This window comes from Danio rerio, chromosome 12 (genome assembly GCF_049306965.1).
Source record: "Danio rerio strain Tuebingen ecotype United States chromosome 12, GRCz12tu, whole genome shotgun sequence".
Classification (NCBI taxonomy): Eukaryota; Metazoa; Chordata; class Actinopteri; order Cypriniformes; family Danionidae; genus Danio; species Danio rerio.
The window spans coordinates 30215939-30237916 of record NC_133187.1 but is presented as its reverse complement, the minus strand read 5'-3'; the positions used below and the strand labels follow the sequence as shown (position 1 = coordinate 30237916).

The following is a 21978-nucleotide window of genomic DNA, read 5'->3' as shown; positions in this document are numbered from 1 at the left end:
TTGTACTGGTAAATTTCTGATGATTTTTTTCAACACATTTCTAAACATTATAGTTTTAATAACTCATCTCTAATAACGGATTTGTTTTATCTTTGTCATGATAAAAGTAAATAATATTTTACTACATATTTTTCAAGACACTTCTATGCAGCTTAAAGTGACTTTTAAAGGCTTAAATAGGTTAATTAGGTGAACTAGGCAGGTTAGGGTTATTAGGCAAGTTATTGTATAACGATGGTTTGTTCTGAAGACTATCGAAAAAAAAAGTTACCTTAAAGGGGCTAATAATTTTGTCCTTAAAAAAGTCTTTAAAAAATTAATAACTGCTTATATTTTAGCCAAAATAAAACAAATAAGATATTCTCCAGAAGAAAAAACAGTATCAGACATGCTGTGACAATTTCCTTTCTCTGTTAAAAAAAATATGGGAAATATAAAAAAAGCAACAAAAATTCAATGCAGGGCTAATAATTCTGACTATATATACATAATTAATCAATGGGACGTTTAATCTAAAAATTAGAAAACCTTTCTTTTCTTTACCCCATCTTGCACAAGAAAAGACTACAACCCCCACCACGCCACAGCACTCACGCGCGTCGTATTAGCGCACTTCCGGTTGTGTTCGCAAGTGGTTGTGGGCAGAGAGATTTTTGAATAGGGAAGATGGCAGCCGCGGCAGTGGTGGAGTTTCAGAGAGCTCAGTCTCTCATCAGCACAGACAGAAACGCTTCTATTGACATTTTTCATTCGATAGGTAAAGCTGCCTTTAAACCCATTTCTAAAACTTTGCTTTTCGTTCTGCATGACTACTTTAATGCTTCAGTTTGTATAGTGCTGAGGAGCCATGAGCCGGTGCTGCGGTGCTGACTCACTGTACTGTGTGTGTCCGCGTCTCAAAACATTCCAAGCACCCTTTCTAGTGAGCATTTTTAGTATTTATGCGCATATTTGAGCTTTTTATTCGGGTATTTAAGTAAAACAGCTATATACGTTTAATTTGTGAGCTCGAATGTTTGTGTAGAACGTTTAAACGCGCCCCCGATATCCTAAAAAGCTGCCTATGTAGCAAGCTCGTTATGTTTTGACACATAGCCAGTGTGTATGGACAGTTAGCCAGCAATATTAGCCACCCTTTCAGGCCAAGGCGCATTTTAACACATGTAGCTGAGATTTTTTCAAGTTTGTATTTGTTAAATAAATTAATTGGCTATTTAATATTAATTTGGCGTGTTTTGACCATTTTAACTTGATTGACGTTTTTCGTTACAGTAAAGCAGGCTGTGACAAACCAGTTTCTGCTGTCGTGACATTGGCAGAAATTTGTTTCTTTTTGTTGAGATAATGCTTTTAAATGTATGATCCTGATTCTTAGGTCTGCAGTTTTAATTAATTGGTTTGAGTAAATTTAATTGTTTTGGACACAAACTCAAATCTTATAACGTTATTTTGTATTTGACCTCAGGAGCTTTTGTCTTATGAACATCATTACTTCTATCTTAACTTTATAATAACTATTATAACTTTTATACTACCTTCTTTATTTTTTATCATTATTTATTCTATTTTAACTATGAAAAAGTGGGTTTTAAGTTGGTTAGCTAAAATAGGTAGAAATAAAACTTATTACTGCTTGTTCTTAAAGGGGTAGGTTTTATTTTAATTTTTTTTTTAAGAATTTATTTTAAGAAAACCATGAAATAAGCCAGGCTAATTTCCCTTAAAAGTGCAAGAACTGTTATCAGAATATTACAGGATGTGTGTGAGAGCTTTAAAAAAAATGTATATTTAACGTTACATACATTTTTGAGCATCCTGACAGGTCCAACACAGACAACAAGTGGTAAACCATTGGCATGTGTTTGGGGGCGGGACCCTCTTTCTGGGAAACCTGTTGTCATTAGATCTGAAATACTTGTGCAGAAGCCCTGTTAAAATATTACTTAAGTAATTACTTAGTTTTACTTGAATTGAATTACTTGATTTTTGTTATATGCTTGGGTATTAAAAGAAAAATCATTAAGGCTTAAAGTTTATTTTACAAGATCATTTTGTAATTTTATTACTTGAATACTGATAGCAAAACACAAAAACTAAATGTGTGTAATTGCATGTTAAGAAATACACTATATTCAAAACTCACAAAGGATTTATATACATTTTAAGAAGAATGTATTTTTATTTACTTTATTTTATTATTATTAAACCAGGAATGTCCCATTGAGTTAGTTATTTTTAATTATTAGGCTCCCTCTTTATTTTTTCCCCAATTTCTGTTTAACGGAGAGAAGATATTTTTTCAACATGTTTCTAAACAATAGTTTTAATAACTCATTTCTGATAACTGATTTATTTTATCTTTGCCATTATGACAGTCAATAATATTTTACTGGATATTTTTCAAGACACTTTTACACAGCTTAAAGTGACATTTAATGGCTTAATTGGGTTAATTAGGTGAACTAGGCAGGTTAGGGTAATTAGGCTAGCTATTGTAAAATGATGGTTTCATTTGTTCTATAGACTATCGAAAAAATATATAGCTTAAAGGGGCTAATAATTTTGACCTTAAAATAGTGTTTAAAAATGTAAAACTGCTTTTATTCTAGCCAAATTAAAACAAATGAGACTTTCTCCAGAAGAAAAAAATATTATCAGACATACTGTGAAAACTAATAATTCCGACTTCAACTGTACATTGTGAAATTTGGAGTACATTTGAACACAAAAATTATGACTTAACTGTTTAAATTGTTTACTTATTTCACTTAAATTCTTTATTCATCAATGCAAAATTGTGAAAACACTTCATTTGATTGTATTTAATAGGAGTTTGCCGCATATAGAGACTTTAAAAATAGTGAAGAGTTAGAAGGCTAAACAACTCTATTATTTTGATCAAGAATATGGTTTTATTTAAGTTTCTGTTTAATCTCCGCATGTTGATTAAGTTATTTTATACATTTTTATTATTTTATGATGTGTGTAATATATATATATATATATATATATATATATATATATATATATATATATATATATATATATATATATATATATATATATATATATATATATATATATATATATACAAACATACACACACACACACACACATACATACAGCAAAACATGCTGGATGTTACTTTCTTTTTCTTCTTGTAGATGTTTTTCATATCATGTTACCCATTTCAAAAGCAATGTGATGCATTAAAACATTTTAAAAAGTATTAAGTTGTCTTATTTTAAAGAGATTTAACTTGTCTTACATTAGCTTTCTTCTACTGTTGAACTATTAACAAATTTTGTACTTAAGTCAATTTTGGAAACATTGTTTAAAAGTTTGACTGGACTGTAAGGCAATGAGGTAGGACAAAATTATTGATTAGTTAAAAAATTATATGAACCCTTATTAATTTTTAATCACCATTAATAAATGACAACAACTGCAAATCAACATAGGATAATGGTTTCTGAAAGATCATGAGATACTGAGACTGAGGAGCATGAAACTCATAGTTTAGCTTTAAATAACAGGAATAAATAAATGACACTTTATATTATATTCACATTATTTTAATTGGAATTAATATTTCTCAATACGATGGGATGGTGGTTAGCACTTTGCCTCACAGCAAGAAGGTTGCTGGTTCGAGTCTGACTGGGCCAGTTGACATTTCTGTGTGGAGTTTGCATGGTCTCCCCATGTTAGCATGAGTTTTCCTCCATGTGCTCCGGTTCCCCCCACAGTCCAAAGACATGCGCTATAGGTGAATTGAAGAAACTAAATTAGGTGTAGTGTATGTGTGTGAATGATAGACTGTAATGTAAGGGTGTTTCCCAGTACTGGGTTGCTGCTGGAAGGGCATTGGCTTTAAAACATTTACTGGATAACTTGTCAGTTTATTGCACTGTGGCAAATCCTAATTAATAAACGGAATATATATATATATATCTCAAACTTAACTATAACTGTAATTATGTTTAGACGTTTTATAAATTTCTGTAGAATACTTGATAATCAGATACACACACTGGTTTAGATATTACAGAAGAAAAAACAGAAAAGAAAAGTAAAAAAACAACTCCGCAATAAGATTGGTGTTGATAAATACTACAAATTTGGGTATTGGAATGAATCAGTATTGAAAATGCCATAATTTCATCTCTTCAATTAAGTAACATTTCTTTTACAAGGTGTATTTTTTGTTTGTTAGTGAGACGAGATGTCCAGGAAGATGATGAAGAGGCGGTGCGTGTCAAGGAGCAGAGTATCCTGGAGCTGGGCAGTCTCTTGGCCAAGACGGGACAAGCTGCAGGTGAGAATTGCTCTTCTGTGGGGAATTGTTCACTTTTTTTGACACGTCGTCATTATTTAACATTTCTTTTAGAGCTTGGAGGTCTGCTGAAGTTTGTGAGACCTTTCTTGATCTCCATAAGTAAGGCCAAGGCAGCACGGTTGGTTCGTTCACTGCTGGATCTATTTCTGGACATGGAAGCCGCCACGGGCCAGGAGGTCGAGCTGTGTCTGGAATGCATCGAATGGGCTAAAGCAGAGAAGAGAACCTTCCTCAGACAGGCCCTGGAGGTAAACATCATAGATTCAGCATTGGCTTTGAACTCCTAGGTCAACAATTAATTTAAGATGAGTATTTTCAAATCTAATTGGATTCTTTAAAAGAGCCTTTATATATTAACTGCACTGATTTTAAACACTTATGCAATCGTATGTATTGATGACAATAATTTGGTTATGTTTATTAAACATTTTAGAAGTTCAATCAGTGTAACAATCATCTTTGTTTTTTTGCTGCTGCTCACCCAGAACTGGCATTTGTAGTATGGGAACTGATTTAGCTTTTCTAAATCAGCTATTATTGTTTCTGTATTACAAAAGCCAAACTATAACCGAAATGGTGCAAAAAAGAAATGACGATGTCTACAGAAGTGACCTATGTAGAATAACTTGTCACTTCAGCTAAAGAGTAGCTGCGTCCCAAATGGCACACTATACACTATGCACTCATGCACTATGTACTTATGCACTTACACACTCAACAGTATAGTATATGTATGTAGTGGCGTCCCAAATGGCAGACTAATGTTTTTTTACTAAGCGGAAATTCAAACCGTTTCCCTGATGACGTTTGACGGTCGCTAAATCAGTGAAATAAATGACTGAGGTATCAAGTAATACCTGCCGCGAGTATTGCCACATTCACCATCAGGAGGCGCTATAATCACTCTCGTAGGAGAAATTTGCTTTCACAATCCAAAATAAATAAAGTTATTCAACATGTGCGTCTGATAGCTCCGCCCCTTCCGCTACGTGAGCAAACCTGCGGTCGTTGAGTGCGTGAAGTGTCCACCATTACACACTTCATTTTAGCGGCTGCATGAGTGCATCTTCCGGGTAATTAAAGTGCACTTATTATTTTTAGAGTTTTCAGTGTGAACACACTACTTACACTATTTATACTACAAAATGGCGTAGAATAGTGCATAAGTATGCGATTTGGGACGCAGCTAGTGTTTTCAATCAATGCACCAGTATGTGGAGACGATTGACAATTAAAAATGTGTTTGTCTTTGAATCAATAATTCATTCAAAATTCCTGATTCATCCAGTACTGAAATGCATCACGACATCCATATAAACAAGTCTTTAATTCGATCATTCAAACTATTTTTTTATGCCATTTTTAAAATTGCATATTTTAAATAGAGCAAAACAATTAAACAATTTCAAGATTTTCTTTTTATTATTTATTTGTTTATTTCACATGGACATCACAATTACAATGGACAAACAAATGCATTTGTTTAAGTGTTTTAGCGGACTTGCTAATTCTCAACACCTGTCCACGGGAGGCTTGACATAAAATGGAAATAAAATAGATACACAACATTATAATTCTTTACATAAAATTGCTGTAAGGCAAAAGCAAAGGTGGCTTGATCAAACAAACTAAAAGTAGACTATTTGTGCAAACACCTTTGTTTTGTTTTTAACCCCTTTTTAAGTACACTATTAAAAACATTTATATTGCTATCTGTTTTTAGGCCAACAGGTAAATCATTCCACAATTTGATTCCCTTAACAGAGAAAACAGACTGACCAAAAGAGGTCTTACACTTTAGTACAAGACAGTCACCATTAGGAGTTGCTCGAGTGACTCTGTGAGAGGTCTCTCTGTGAGAGCTACTGATTAGATCAGAAAACAGCATTGGAACACAATTATTTAAACATTTAAAAAACAATTTAAGATAATTAAATGCAATAAAATCATAAAGTCTAAAAAGGTTATATTTACATAACCTCACAATGATGCCATCGCATAGGCTTTAAGTCCATAATTTTCATTGCTTGTTTATCAGGGCAATAGACTTCAATTTGGTTAAAGAGGTTTGTGACCATGATGTAATGCAAAATGACAAGTGAGAGAATATCATTGTGTGCATGTATCTTCCAATAAAAGAAAAACAGTTTACACTTTGCTTGACCTTCTTACACATATTTTTACCATGACTGTCAAATTTTAAATTCATGTCTAGAGTTATGCCAAGATACATAAATTCGCTGCTTAAATAACTTAACCTAACTTTTCCCCTTGCAGGCCTATTTCTTATGGAGAAGCACATAGAAACAGTTTTCTTGACATTTAATGTTAAAATGAGACCGCTCAAGCCATCCTGAAAGTCATTTTGTTTTAATGTGTATTCATAAATGTGACATAATTGTTATCTCTATTTAAAATAAATGTGATTTCTGTACTATTTTTGCAAGTTAATTTATTACTCTATAATTAAAACAGTCTTATAACAACCTATAACCTGCTCTGTGTGTTCCAGTATTTGTGCCACAGCTTTGTATTTATAATACCAGAGTATTTTTGCACATATTTTTTTATATATAACTAAATCAACAAGCAGTTAACAGCATTGTTTATGATTAATACCTCTCTGTTTTTTGTCAGGCTCGGCTCATTTCACTCTATTTTGACACCAAGAGATATCAGGAAGCCCTTCAGCTAGGTAAGAATAATGTGGAAAAGAAATGCCTATAAAGTGGGATCCAAAAGTTTAAGCCAAATACGGTTATTGGTTTCATAGTAATTGAGTTGTATTAATAATAAAATATATATATATTGAATTTCTAACTAATCTTTTGTGACTTCTAAACCCACTGTATTGTTTTATTCTTGAAGGAAGGCATTTTTTTAGGATTATAATCTCTGTTTTTTTCTCCTCAGAGTCTCAGCTGCTGCAGGAGCTGAAGAAGATGGATGATAAAGCTCTGCTGGTGGAAGTCCAGCTGCTGGAGAGTAAAACCTACCATGCTCTCAGTAACCTTCCCAAAGCCAGGGCTGCCCTCACCTCAGCCAGGACCACCGCCAATGCCATTTACTGTCCCCCAAAGCTCCAGGCAGCTCTTGATATGCAGTCAGGCAAGTCTTACTTTTCTGTTTTAGTGACTACAGGTACTTTTTAGATCAGAATTCTACTATCTAGGCCTGTTTACTGTGCACAGCCCTTTCTAATACAACTGACCTAATACAATTCCCTATGTTATAAGCCATAGCTAAATGTTTCTATACTGAACCATTATAAGAAATGTATTTTATAATTTATTTTTACTGTTAAATATCCTTTGATGTCTAAACTTTTTGTTTAAACATCAACAAACTATACATCATTCATCTATACATCATTTTTAAGTCTTGTCTTAAAAAGTGGGGTGGCTGTTGTTAAGATGTTGTTTTTGATTTCTCTAGAAACTGCTTATTTTTTCTTTCAGACTTCATAAACACACTCTGGGTTTGTGTTCGTACATTCACATTAAATATATAGCTCATAAAAAGAGCCATATACAAATTTAATTCTCTAATATTTGTGCATAATTTGTTTTTCAGAAAGTAAAAGAAAAATGAAGTTCTGAGTAGTGAAGAACATTTCTTTTAAAGTCAGAGAAAAAACTCTTTATATCCATGTTGTCTATGTTTGATCAAATTTGCTTAAAGATGCACTACTGTTTAATTCTCTAACTACAGGTATCACCCATGCAGCTGAGGAGAAAGATTGGAAAACTGCCTATTCTTACTTCTTTGAGGCTTTTGAGGGCTACGACTCCATCGATAGCCCCAGGGCCGTCACTGCACTGAAATACATGCTGCTCTGTAAGATCATGCTCAGCTTGTAAGTGAGAGAAGCGTTTGCAGTTTATCCCTATTTTTGTGTGTGGGAGGCCACTGGATAATAATACCGTCATTGTTGTAGTTCTACCAAGCCCTCTTATGCAAAGCATCTTACCAAGTACTACTTAGGGTCTCATTTTTTTCAGCACAATGCATCGCCTACACTTAATGATTTGTGATGCTGAAATGCTGGGAGTCTAGCAGGGATAAAAAAAAGCAAGAATTATACACCACTCTTATCTTTTACTTTTGATTTCAACATTTATTTTCAGCATCATTACTCTTTAGTATCTCATGATCCTTAAAAATTCATCCTAATATTTATATTTGATGTTTTTTGATTTGATCAGTTTTATCAGTCAAATTTCATATTTTCAATGTTGAAAGCAGCACTACCATTAAATATATATTTTAAAAATAGTTATACATTTGGTTGGCTGGTTACTTTATTTTATACCTCTAGTTATATCAGGCCACGGAATGCAAGTACAGGCAACTTCTCATACATCTAATCGACAAAAACTAAAGATAAAACTGATAATAAACTAAAACAAAAATAGTCAAGTACTTTGTTAATGTGATTTAATTACAAATCAGAAAAAGAAACTAACTTAACTGGTTGTTGACACACTTTGGTACTCTAAACCATTGATAAGATGCTGGAACTCTGTGCAGAGGGTGATAAGAATTCAGTATAATTGATACATTCTTTCACTATACTTGTCTATACTTTACTCTGTATTCCAAGAAGCAGGTTCAATAACGCCTCCACTATCAATTTACAGTACCATTTCACAGTTAATGGATTTCCAACTCTTCACAGATGCATTCCCATACTAAGATAGTATAGATTTGATAAAACCTCAATAAAACAAGATCAACAGTGATTCCTTAAAAAAAAAAAAAAAAAACTAATGTCGATGTCTTTTTTTTGCATATGACTTCACAGTTTGCTTACAAACTCTACTTTGAATCAATAATTGTTTCCAAGAATTTATAGGACTTCACTTTAGTTCTCATGTATTTATAGGACACATTTATGAGGATGAATTTTAATGAATAGAAGTTCTAAAAAACATTTGTTTGACATGGATTTTATTGACAACATTTAGTAATGTCGTTTGCGAATTAAAATTTTAAAGTGTTCATCTCTTTCAGACCAGAAGAGGTACAAGCTTTGATCAGCGGCAAACTTGGTCTGCGATATGCAGGGAGACAGGTAAGCTCATTAAAATCTCACTGCCTTTTATTGATGAAATTATTGCTTGCAAATAAATTATCTGCAGGCTCACTTTTCCATACACCTAGTAATTATGTTTGAGGATGTGCTTTTAATAACCTGTTACATGTAATATATATGTATTTATTTTACATACAGTAAAGAAGAATGAAAAAAGGAGGTGTAGAAAGGGAGTGAAAGCCCAGACAGTAGCTGAAATCTCTCATTAGTTCTTCAGCAGCCCTTTGCCCTTCCTCGGTGTAAATGAATATTAGCTGGTTTAGTCCAACATCTACATTAGCAGAATTATGAAGATAAAACCAGGGTAGACATTTCAGTAAGACAATGACACAGCCAAGGAAACTCTCAAATGGCTTCAGAAAAAGTAAATCAAGCTGTAGAATGGCCCAGCCAATCACCTGACTTGAATCCAATAGAAAATAAAAAAATTAAGTTCAGATTTGAAAGGCGAGACCCACAGAACATCAAAAAAATTCTGAAAGCATTTAAGAGTTCCTTTGTTGTGTTTTGGATCATTGTCTTGCTGAAATGTCCACCCTGATTTTATCTTCTTCATCCTGATAATGTTGGACTGAAACGGCAAGTATTAATTCACAATGATGAAGGGATTGCTGAATAACTACTGAAAGATTTCTGCTTCTGTCTGCGTTTTCACTGCCTTTCACTTCCCTCCATGTGTTCACTACTTTTTTCCTATGTCATATCATTTTATTTCACATAACTTCATTTGTAAACTAATTAGACTAGTTTTCTTTTCATATATCAATTCTTTGCTTATCAACATCTGGTAAAAATTTCAAGTCAGCAGCACCTTTTGAAATATGTTTTCTGAGAAAAATGGTGATATACTTTCAATATGTTCAATACTTATTTTCCCCACTGCATGTATGTGTATTTATAACTGAGAAAGTGCTCATTTATAGCTCTGCCCTTTATTTCCCCCTTCAGACTGATGCACTGAAATGTATAGCACAAGCCAGCAAGAACAGATCATTAGCAGATTTTGAAAAGGTAAGATTGAGACTGTGTCTTTTAAACATTTTTCATTTGATACCTCAGATTTCATGCTCCGCTTTCTTCGTTCTCTTTCACCCATGAAGGCCCTGACAGAGTACACTAAAGAGCTGAGGGACGACCCCATCATTAACACACATTTGGCCAAGCTTTACGACAATTTGCTGGAACAGAACCTCATTCGGGTCATTGAGCCCTTTTCCAGAGTACAGGTAGTGTGGGAATGGATGTTTTCTGCGTGTAGTATTTACTTTTTTTTTCTTTTCTTTTCTTTTTTTGAGAAATGTAATTTCAAAAGAACGAAGGCTAATAACCCATGTACCTTGTCTTTTTATTAGATAACACATATAGCAGGTCTCATCAAGCTCTCAAAGGTACGGACTGTTCTCTTCACTGTTCATCATTCATTGCAGTATCTGGAAAAAAAAAGATTTCTCAGAATTTTTTTTTTTTTATGAGTTGAGTTCTGTATTACATTTTGTTTAGGCCTCTCTCAGATGAATACAAATTATGCAAAAAATGCCAGTAGGTGGTGACATAATTTCCCTGTGTTACTTTATTATATGCTATTAATAAACAAAGGACATGGATATTTTTGGCCTATATGACTTTAATTTTATCATCATTCTAATTTAATGTTATAGGCTTCATCTTGCAGTGAATGGCTTTTGTTTGAAGACTTGAATAACACATTACCATTTACCATATATATTACACACCCTTAGTCTAAAATGGCAATTTTGTTATTTACTATTTTCAGGTCCAAATGCTTCTGACCCCCATTTCGGGAGCCACTGAATTAATTGATTGGCTGTGGTTTGCTATTTGTTAATTTCATGTGCATGGCACTTACAGATTGTCCACCCTCAAGCTTAAACGCATGTTTAAACGACTATTTAGATGATATTCTCCCTTAAAACTAGGAAAAGGCTTGGTTCTAATTGTCCCACCATAAATTTACAATACAAAAAGCTATATAAAACTTCAATTATTATATTACAATCTATATATGATGCTATGTAACATTTTTTAAATGGACTTTTATTTGCTGTTATTCACAGAATGATGTTGAGAGGAAACTGTCACAAATGATCCTAGACAAAAAGTTTCATGGTTAGTCACATTTATTATTATTCTTTTTTTATTACTCTTGTGTTTATATATATATATATATATATATATATATATATATATATATATATATATATATATATATATATATAATTTTGATTATTTATGTCATTGTCTCCATAATAAAGAAACTTTTAACAATGTTTAAGTTGTCATAAAAAATATATATTATGTTAAAAAAGTATATTCAGCTTCAGAGTTTTCTTGTGTTTTGACACATTCAAATATAATATATTATAAAATATAATCGCTAAGAAATATTTACATCATATTTGGGTTCTTTTTAGGTTTATTTGTGGCAACTGACAGGGCCATTAGATATAATCGTTAGTGTTTAGCCCTGTTTAAGTCTAAAATTTAATCCATAATGGTCTTAAAAGGGTCTTACAAAGTCTGTTTGAAATTGTAAAATTTGATTGAAATTTGATTTAATTACACCTGCAGAAACCCTGAATATGATAATTTTTAATAAATTGTAAGTAAAACAGATTATTAAAGTTTGTTTAATTGGATAATGTTTCGGTCTTTCTCCTACAGAATGTAATGTATAATTCAGTGGGTAGCTAATTTAATTCTCAGACACCACTAAATCACAGTCTATGCTATGTAACAATTCTACTAGGCTATATTGATTTTATTTCTGTGTATTATTATCTTTAGTATTTTCTGTCCTTCTCTCTGCACTCTGTATAACTAAATAATCAAATTCACTCTTTCAGGCATCCTCGACCAAGGTGAAGACGTGCTCATCATATTCGAGGAGCCCCCTGTGGACAAAACTTACGAGGCAGCTCTAGAAACCATACAGAACATGAGCAAAGTTGTGGATTCACTGTACAACAAGGCTAAGAAGTTAACATAGGTGAGCCATTGGACATCATACATGCATTTCACAATTATTGCATTTCAAAGCTTTTAATGTTTGCTCTTTGGTTTCTCTCTTACAGAAGAAACGCCAGAAGTTGCTGCTGTGTGAAATGGTTGTATGTTTGCGAGTTTGCTTGCTTGTGTGTGTGTGTGTGTGTGCGTGTGTGGTTGTGAATGGCCGACATGTGGAACTTTTTTTTTTCTCACAGCAAAAAGGGACAACATTGAACAAGATCTACTTGTTCCCCCAGTTGAGAGTTTTTAATGTTTCGTTTCTTTCAAAAAGGACAATTTCATCTTTCAGATATATTTTCGTTTGGTTTGTTCTTCTCTGTATCTCTCAGCGGCCAACACAGGCCATCAGGGAATGTTGTACAACTACAATAAAATCCGAAAAATGTCATGTAGAAATGTAAAGCTCTTCTACATTTAAAAGTTTTTTAATTACTGCAACTTTGTGATACAGACTCTTGGGTTTCGGTTATCTGCGGTTCATTGGTTGTTTGCGATAGTGCATATCTTTTGCTTTCTTCTGGTTTTTCTTATTCTATAGATGCACATTCTGTCAGATTGTTGAAAAGAACTATTCTAACGAGGAGGCTCTGTAATAAGCACAGTTGCCAATCATATTACCACGCAAGTTAGGAAATTATTTTCTAAAATTGTTTGATCATGAGTATTGTTTGCCGTTTACTTTTGCAGTAAACCGTCTTTACAGTTTTTGTATTTACAGTGTACTGTTTGCCAAGTCGGGTGGTTATATTAAATGGCCCAATCCTATTTAAAGGTTTGATTAAAAAAATAACCTTTTCCCAATAACACACATTTATGTCTGCACTGAAATTTATTCTGTTTGCTTTTATTTCTCAGTATGTCAATGCAAACTTCAGCAATAGGCCATCACTTAAGTTAAAGTTATTTTAATTTCATGTTTTGTACATAAAAAAAATCGTATTAATTTCCTGTAAATGTACGCATCCACACATTCTTCACAAAATATATTTAGTTCTCAAGTTTTTCTGTTTAGTGTGCAATTATAAATATTCATTAACAAGAAGGAAATTGTGGGAGAATGGTGTTTTTAAATGGCTTTCTAAAGTCCAGTGTTGATTTGAGAGCTTTCTGCATGTGATTGTGTTTGATTTTGTAGTGGCGATTTAGCATTGATCCTTCAAGAGTTTAGTGAGATGTTAAACAATTTGGCAAGTAATGGTTTTTGTGCCTGACATTGAAAATTGGTGGTCGACAAATGTCCAAAAGCTCCAAATTTCTCCAGTATGTAAATCTTGGTGTGGGCAGATTTAAGTACGAGGAAAAACTGCTTTGTTTTATTTTTGTATGCGTTGGCCTGTTCACTAATTAAAGTGTTTTGATTACATTTATTGGATTCAAGGGAAATGATCTTTAATCTAGTGTTTGTGTTTTATTATAATGTAGGGTGATTTAAAGTGGAAGCAAATTTGTTCTGCAATGGGATGAGAATCATTTGGAGGTTTGGTTGTCAAATACACTCGGAAGTGGAGTGTTAAATTACACGAACATTATTAAATAGTTAGAAATGTGTACAAACAACCATGTAATATATTAGATGCTTAAAAGACTCTAATCTTAAATATATGAACAAATAAAACCCTATATCTGATCTTAAAGACATTTTAAATGACTGAAACGATGCTAAACTCGACTGGATGAGACGAGTTTGTTTTTACAGAAATTGTAGTGATTGTATTTATCATGGCAGCAGAGGATTTAATAATGTTATCTATTGTGATAACTTTCCTCACAATAGATAAATAACCATACTTGTAACAACGTAACTTGCCCTCATTAGCATGATGTAACTAGAACAGAATATAACTAACTTAGAACAATTATATTTAACGCAGATGACAACCCAACCTGTGTGAATGAATTGAATTAACTTTTATTTTGTAGAAAAGGCGATCCATAAAGTAATCATTTTAATTGTTGACGAACTTCCCGTGATTATTTTCCAATATTTTTTTCGTAAATAAGAATAACTCAATAACTTGCATAACACATCAGAGTAGCACCGAGATTGACATGAAACGATATTAAGCGACTTTTATTTTGACACCGAACTTCCAGCATTTGACGACGTTTTTTTGCGGCAGCTTTCACACTTGGAGTTTAGATCAATAGACAAACACTGAATGAAACGAAACCATACACGTGTAATGTTGAATCAAGCATCCAGCTATAGTATTAAACATGACTGCACAACGACGAGGAGTCAGTAAAAATCCGGAAAGTAGCGCCATTGAAAAGAAAATTAAGAGGTAACGATTTTCATATTTGACAACTTTATGACTTGACATTAACTTTCCATTTTTGTTTGCGTTGCAATTCATTACGAAATTTGCTGCATTTTTTTGTTTAAATGTATAATACTGCAAACATATTGCAAAATACGTATATATAATTTCACTGTGCAATTTAAAAGCCAAATGAAAGGATGAATGCAGTGCACATCTTTCAGTCCTTTCTTTGCACCTGTGTTTACTATCTAGTGTGGGTGTTCATTCATTGCAGGGGAAATGCCCAGAGACAGGCCTCTTCTTGGAAAGGGAATGTGCCTTCACTGTTGCTGCTGTTTGGAGCCACTGGACTAGTGAGCTGGCTGTATTTCACATGGTCTGATGACTTGACACACACATTGGTTTCCAGAGGTGAAGTTCTCACTCAGCCCAGAGTGTTCCCAGTCGAGTGCTCTGAAGACTACAAGAGGTACAAGCACTTTCCAGGTGTGTAAGTGGTCCCTTTATGCATTGAGGTTCACCCACTCAAGATGCAGATTGCATTGCAAACATTTCACAGTTATTGAACTAATAGAAATTGCCTTTGCATGCTGTAATCTTTATTTCATATGTTTAGATTTCATTGCATTTGCAACCAAACTTATTTTTCACTCTGATTTCCTTTGCTATCTTTTAAGTGTTTATTTTTAATAATACAATTCAAATGGGTTTACCTAAGGGGCTGGTACTTAAAGCCTATTGAATAAATAATACACATAAATGCAGTTTGATATATATGATTTTGGTCCATATTGACATGATAGCATCACGCAGTTGCTGCAGATTTGTCAGCTGCACATGATGTGAATCTCCTGTTCCACCACATCCTAAAGGTGCTCTATTGGATTGAGACCTGGTAACTGTGGAGGCCATTTGAGTGCAGTGAACTCATTGTCATGTTTGAGAATGTCGCAGCAGAAATTGCTGACAGGAGTGGCACCCAATGTGGTCTTCTGCTGCTTTAGCCCATCCGCCTCAAGGTTGGACATGTGCATTCAGAGATGCTCTTCTGCATACCTCGGTTATAACGAGTGGTTATTTGAATTACTGTTGCCTTTCTATCAGCTCAAACAAGTCTGGCCATTCTCCTCTGACCTATCAACAAGGCATTTGCGCCCACAAAACTGCCACTCGCTGGATATTTTCCCTTTTTCATACAATTTTCTGTAAACCCCTAAAGATAGCTTATATAGTTATGTTATATAATTTACATTTATGTATTTCAACAACAACAACAACAGAAATTTAAATGACACCATAAAGGCTGAAAAGTCATTATAATTTTAGTTTGCTCTTGATTTCTATACTTTTCCACTGTAAAATTTGCTTTAAATGTTAAAGGATTTTGTTCTTTGTTGTTGTTTCAGTTTTTAATATTACAGTTATTTTGCTGTATTGCTTGACATATTTGTATATGATGACAAATAAATCAAGCAATAAGAAATTTTTATTCTTAAGCACACGTGTTGACAGCAGTTAATTTTTTTTCAGTGTGTGCCCTTACAATACATTCATTTATTTAAGAAGATTCCGGTTATTATAAGGTATCTTCATGGGTTGGGTTTAGATTTAGAGAAAGGTTTAGGGTTTGTAAAAATATAACTGTGACCTACATGCAGATATTGTATCTTTTATGAAAAAATATTACTCGTCTAAATTCTGCATATTGGATTTATTCAAAATAAAACATTATTTGTCCTCTTTTTGGCTTCTGTGGCTCATCACATTGCTAATGACATGGTTTTTGGCTGGAAAAAAAAAAAAAAGAAACTGTTGCCTCATGTCCTAAAAAAAAATAAAATTAATTCCCTGATTTAAATGTCGTGTGTATCATGTTTTTCTTCCCTGAAATTGCAACACCACAGTAAAAAATAGTGTGGTTTTGGTTTCTAAAAATTAATTTGTGCAGACGTCATGTTCTAGCTAGTTAGAGCATAAATAATGACCAGCAAACCATACCATAGAAAGGATATGTTATTACTGATGATGACTGCATGGAGGGTGCAAAGGAGCCAGTGTGGATTAAAAGTGAGCTGCCACAAAGATAAAATGAAAGTCTTGCTCAAAGCTGCTGACACACATGAGCGTGTGTGAATAAACATACAAGTTTAAATTACAAAACAAACACAATGCTGTTAAAATATAGCTATATTTAGTTAATTAATTAGTCGACTACATTAAGCGTTTGATGGTATAACATTTTTTGGTTCTAATAATTGCAGAAGTTTTATCATGGTTTAGTGTATTATCACAATATTGACCTGAGCTGCTTAAAAGTAACAAATTCTACTGTGCATTGCTTTATTATACATGTTCAGATTAAACTATAATGTTTTAACTAATTAAATTGCAAAACAATTCTCAAGTACAATAGGTAACAGTTTAACATAAGGTCTCATTGGTAAATGTTAATTAATAGATTCAAATCATCAGTGAGAAAAACACAGATTTTTTTCTAGTTGCTTTGGTATTAACATAATTTTAATCAGATTACCACAGATTTCTCATGGATGAAGCAATTATTAAGAAATCAACACCTAAGATTAATAAAAGCTTTGTAGTTTAAATCATGAGTTTAGTTAAATTAACTAATGTTAACTATTGCAGCTTTATTGCATAATGTCAATGTACAATGTATAGTGTTCCTATAAATCGACACAGAATTTTTAAATCAATATTTATTTTAACATTTAATTTAGGCCAAATTATTTCCGATAAGGAATTTTCCATTAAGATCCATCCTGCCTTGTATCAATGGTTCAGGCTGGTGGTGGTGGTGGAGGTTTAATGGGGTGGGAGACATTTTTTTGGCACACTTTGGGCCCATAAGTACCAATTGAGCATCATGTCAACACCACAGCCTACCTGAGTATTGTTGCTGACCATGTCCATCCCTTTAGGATAACACACCATGTCATAAAGCAAAAATTATCTCAGACTGGTTTCTTGAACATGACAATGAGTTCACTGCACTCAAATGGCCTCCACAGTCACCAGAATTCCATCCAATAAGCCACCTTTGGGATGCGGTGGAACGGAAGATTCACATTATGGATGTGCAGCTGACAAATCTGCAACAACTGTGTGATGCTATCTGATGAATATTTCCAGTACCTTTTTGAATCTATGGCATGAAGGATTAAGGCACTTCTGAAAGCAAAAGGTGGTCCAACCCAGTGCTAGTAAGGTGTACTAAATAATAAAGTGGTCAATGGGTGTATATTTAATGGTATTTTGAAATTTTGGAGCCACAATATTGGCTTTGCTTATTATTACAGTATATTGAAATATGGAATATATATGCATAGGCATATATCAACTTTTTACTGTAATGACACCAATGCAACCTTAAAACTGGTCTGTGGGGAAATTATAGTTAGCTGGGAAATGGGCTTAGTGGCTAGTTCTTATAGTTACATTCTGATAATTATCTGGTATGAAAGCCCCCTGTAGTTAGATTAGATGTACAGTAGTCAACATTTTGAAGTGGTTTAAAAAAGTTTTTTTTAAAAATATGACAAAATTGGGTGTTGTTTTATAGTTGTTAGACAGCTTGGGTGAAAGGTGATGACCTACTTCAAATATTGATCAGTTCAATGTACCTTTATTTGTATAGCGCTTTTACAATGTAGATGGTGTCAAAGCAGCTTCACATAGAAGATTATAGTGATTTAAAACAGCGTGGGTTCAGTTTTCAGAGTTTAACTTCAGTTCAGTTTAGCTCAGTTTAGTGTGGTTTAATATTCACTGCTGAGAGTTCAAACACTAAAAAGCATATCCATCTATACGCAGCTCTACAAGTCCCGAACCATGTAAGCCAGTGGCGAGGAAAAAACTTGGCGAAAACAATTGGTGAAAGTGCAGGATAAAAACCCTTAAGAGAAACCAGGCTCAGTTCGGCACAAACATTTCTTAATACTATTTATCTGTTATCTCAATTTTTGATGTTCTAACCAGTGTGGTCCTAATATGGCAGTTAAAAAATGTTTTTAATACAAAAAAAAAGACTCTTTCCATAGTGTAATCTACAGTAAAACATTTATTTCAACTATTGTAAGTCAGCATTTGCATATTACTTGCAGCACTACATTTATCTCTCTCCCACGTTCCGCAACAATTGCACCTGCCGTCCTGAAACAGAACAAGAACGAACATTACTTTGAAATAGTGTGCATTGCTGTATTGGATGAATCATTTTCCCAAACAAATTCCAGAAGTAGAAAGCTCAGCTTGAACAAAGTCAGCACCTGTGCATTCCATCGCCCTAAATCATGAAGTTGGATATTTGGTGGGAGGCCAGATCTCTGATTGACAGCTCAAAGCCTCCCACACAGGACTCATTACCGAACCTCACACCAGCTTCAAAAAGCTGCAGGCAGTACGAACAAAGCAAGTGCTGGGATTAACAAGCACTCCCTTGGCTCTAGTTCATCCCACTCTCTTTACGACGGGTGTAAATAAGCTCTGGGAAAGGGAATGGAGTGGAATGGTCCCAAAACTGTGATGGTCAATCTTATGGATTCCTCCAGGATTTCCGACTAGGTTTTATCAAGTGGCATGGGAAACTATGATTGGACGTATAGACTTGTTGTTAATTGAACACCCCGCTGTGAATATATCCTGACTGGAAGCACCACCTCTTTGACAGGATGCTGGATCAAACTCAGTCATTATGCAGTACATTTTATAGGGCAATCTTCCTTTCTGAATGTGCAATTGAATATGCAGTTTGAAAAGGGTATAGGCAGGGGCGTAGGGCCAGTTTCTTTAATCACCGTCATAATTAATGAATCGATATGAAAGGGTAATGTATTCTGTCCTCAGGTTGCACTCCAGCAAAATGCGGCAGAGCCATTTCAGACAGTGTTGTGACTTTGGAGGAGACGCAGAAACTTAGAAGGTACAAACACACCAATAAATATATGTATACTCTATCATTCTCAAGTTTCAACTCAGTAAGATTTTTCTCTATTTATTTTGAAAGTTATCAATTGCTCTCACCAATTTTGATGGTAATTAAGTGAGAACATTGCGGATTTATGAGCCTGGACCACAAAACCATAAGGGTCCTAAATTTGTCCACAACAAAACAATATACTATTAACAATGTTGACAATAAATATGGGAATGACAATCTATACATAAAGAAAAACACATTACACACATGTAGACACAGATACACAAGTACATAGTCAAAAAGCTGTTCACATAGTTTGACTGTTGGTGATAATTATTGTAGGCAGTATGGTTTTAAGTAAGAGTTTGGTTAAACTGCATGCTACATCTTGCTGGTATGCTTTCAGGGATTAGGAAAGTGTTATAAATCATCTGAAAAAATACATTTTATATTGATGCATGGTGTGTTAGGATTGGCCAAATATTTGGCTGAGGTACAACTATTTGAATACCTGGAATCTGAGGGTTCAATAAAATCACAATATTGTGAAAATCACTTTTTTTTTTTAAGTTGACAAATGTTCTTGGCAATGCATATTACTAATCAAATTTGGATACATTTACAGTGAGACATTTATGAAATATCATCTTGCAGCATGATCTTTACTTAATATTCAAATTATTTTGAGCATAAAATAAAAAAAAAATTATAATGCTGACCCATACAGTATATTCATACCTATTGCTTTTTCTGTGCAAGGTAAGACAAGGGTCACAAATGTTATAATAACAGAGATACAAAGTAATGTTTATTGAAAGAATAATACAAAAATATGTTTTAATGTTTCCATAAAGTATGAAGTGTAAGCTGAGAAAATATTATATACTATTGTATATATTGTATATTTTATGCTAATGAAGGAAAACTGGGTCATTCTGAGCATAAGGGAATCCTCCTGGTGTGGCAGAGTTTCTCGCAGTTCCAATTCACATCTCTGCCATTTGTCTTACAGAAAGCATGTGTGTTTTTACCATACACAATTATTCTGCTCGTGATCTTCTTTCATATAACTTTGTCGTGTTTGGTGTCATTTTACAGTTTATGACTTCACTGTTGCAGTGATGAAATCAACAGGGACATCTGTCTGTCTGTCTGTCCGAAAGCACGCGCACACACACACACACTTAAATTTCTATGTATCAAAATTTTGTATAGTTTTGTTTTTCTGTATATGATATTTTGATATACATAATAAATATATAAAATACACACACATTATGTGAAAACAAACTTTTGTATGTTATTATTTGCGATTAATATTTGCCCATCACTAATCTTTTTTTCAATATTATTTTCCTTTTCCACAGATTGGCTGAGCGAGGTTTATCACTTGGTGGATCAGATGGTGGTGTGAGTTGATCATCTCCCGTTCATATTCTTACATCTGGTTTTGGAATGGATCACATTTTGATCCATTATTGAAACAGCAGTTTATGAGCACTAGAGGGCAGTACACACTATGGCTTGGGCATTTGCTGGTATATAAATCCTACTACTTAACCATTCTGTGTCTAGATGGCATCATATTGTTTGGTGTTATTGAGTTTGTACAGGAACTCTCTCATTAGGTCTCTCATTAAGAGTAAGTCTGAGAAAATGTTCATTTTCTGTTTTAAAAGCAACTTGTGTGCATTTGATGGGAACAGTATGTGTCGGTGTCAGTGGTGGTTGAAATAGCGTTTTGCATTATTATCAGATTAAGCTCAGTTTTCAAGTTCATCATTTTGTGGTTAAATGCTAAAATTCTGGAAAAGATGAGAGCGGAAAAGGACATGTGGTGCTTGGTTCTGGACTAAAATATCTTCGGTTGTATTCCAAAGGCTAATGATTGTGTCAGGGGTTTGGAATGACATATGATTAATTAATAACATTATTTTCACTTTTGGATGAAATAACCCTTAAAACCTGCAGCTAAATTGGTCACTTACAAAGTGCATATAGTAATATGTTCTATTTAGACATTAGGTCATTTCTATTTTTATTTGCAGTGAGTGTTTGTTTACTATTGCCCAGTGGAAATATCGGAAGATAGCCCTCCCTGCTCCTGCCCCTAACCATGAAACCTGTAAAAGGGCTTTATTTACACTTTTGGAATATTTGATTACATACATACTTTGTGATAACAACAAAACAGAATGTTTTTTGGTGAGAGGAGGTATATTTTAACTTGGGTCAATTGCATCAACATATTCACTAATCTTACTCAGACAGAGGCGAATTGTTTGTCATTTTACTGTTTAACTCTCTGCGGTCTGA

At 33.7% G+C, this 21978-nt stretch overlaps 2 protein-coding genes across 2 annotated transcripts in view; both read left to right on the top strand.

Moving 5' to 3' along the window:
- Window positions 1-630: 630 nt before the first annotated feature.
- psmd11b (proteasome 26S subunit, non-ATPase 11b) lies at window positions 631-13822 on the top strand. Its single transcript, NM_199592.1, is given in 13 exon segments — window positions 631-757; window positions 4218-4319; window positions 4392-4588; window positions 6978-7035; window positions 7254-7448; window positions 8052-8196; window positions 9354-9414; window positions 10384-10446; window positions 10536-10661; window positions 10788-10823; window positions 11511-11562; window positions 12300-12442; window positions 12528-13822. Coding segments are annotated over 12 exon segments (1269 nt in total). The 5' UTR covers window positions 631-666; the 3' UTR covers window positions 12528-13822.
- A 741-nt stretch (window positions 13823-14563) lies between these two features.
- ogfod3 (2-oxoglutarate and iron dependent oxygenase domain containing 3) overlaps window positions 14564-21978 on the top strand; it is a 40419-nt gene continuing 33004 nt past the window's right edge. The window contains 4 exon segments of the mRNA NM_001130772.2: window positions 14564-14747; window positions 15001-15212; window positions 19590-19665; window positions 21030-21072. Coding sequence (NP_001124244.2) covers window positions 14680-14747; window positions 15001-15212; window positions 19590-19665; window positions 21030-21072 — 399 coding nt within the window. The 5' untranslated portion in view covers window positions 14564-14679.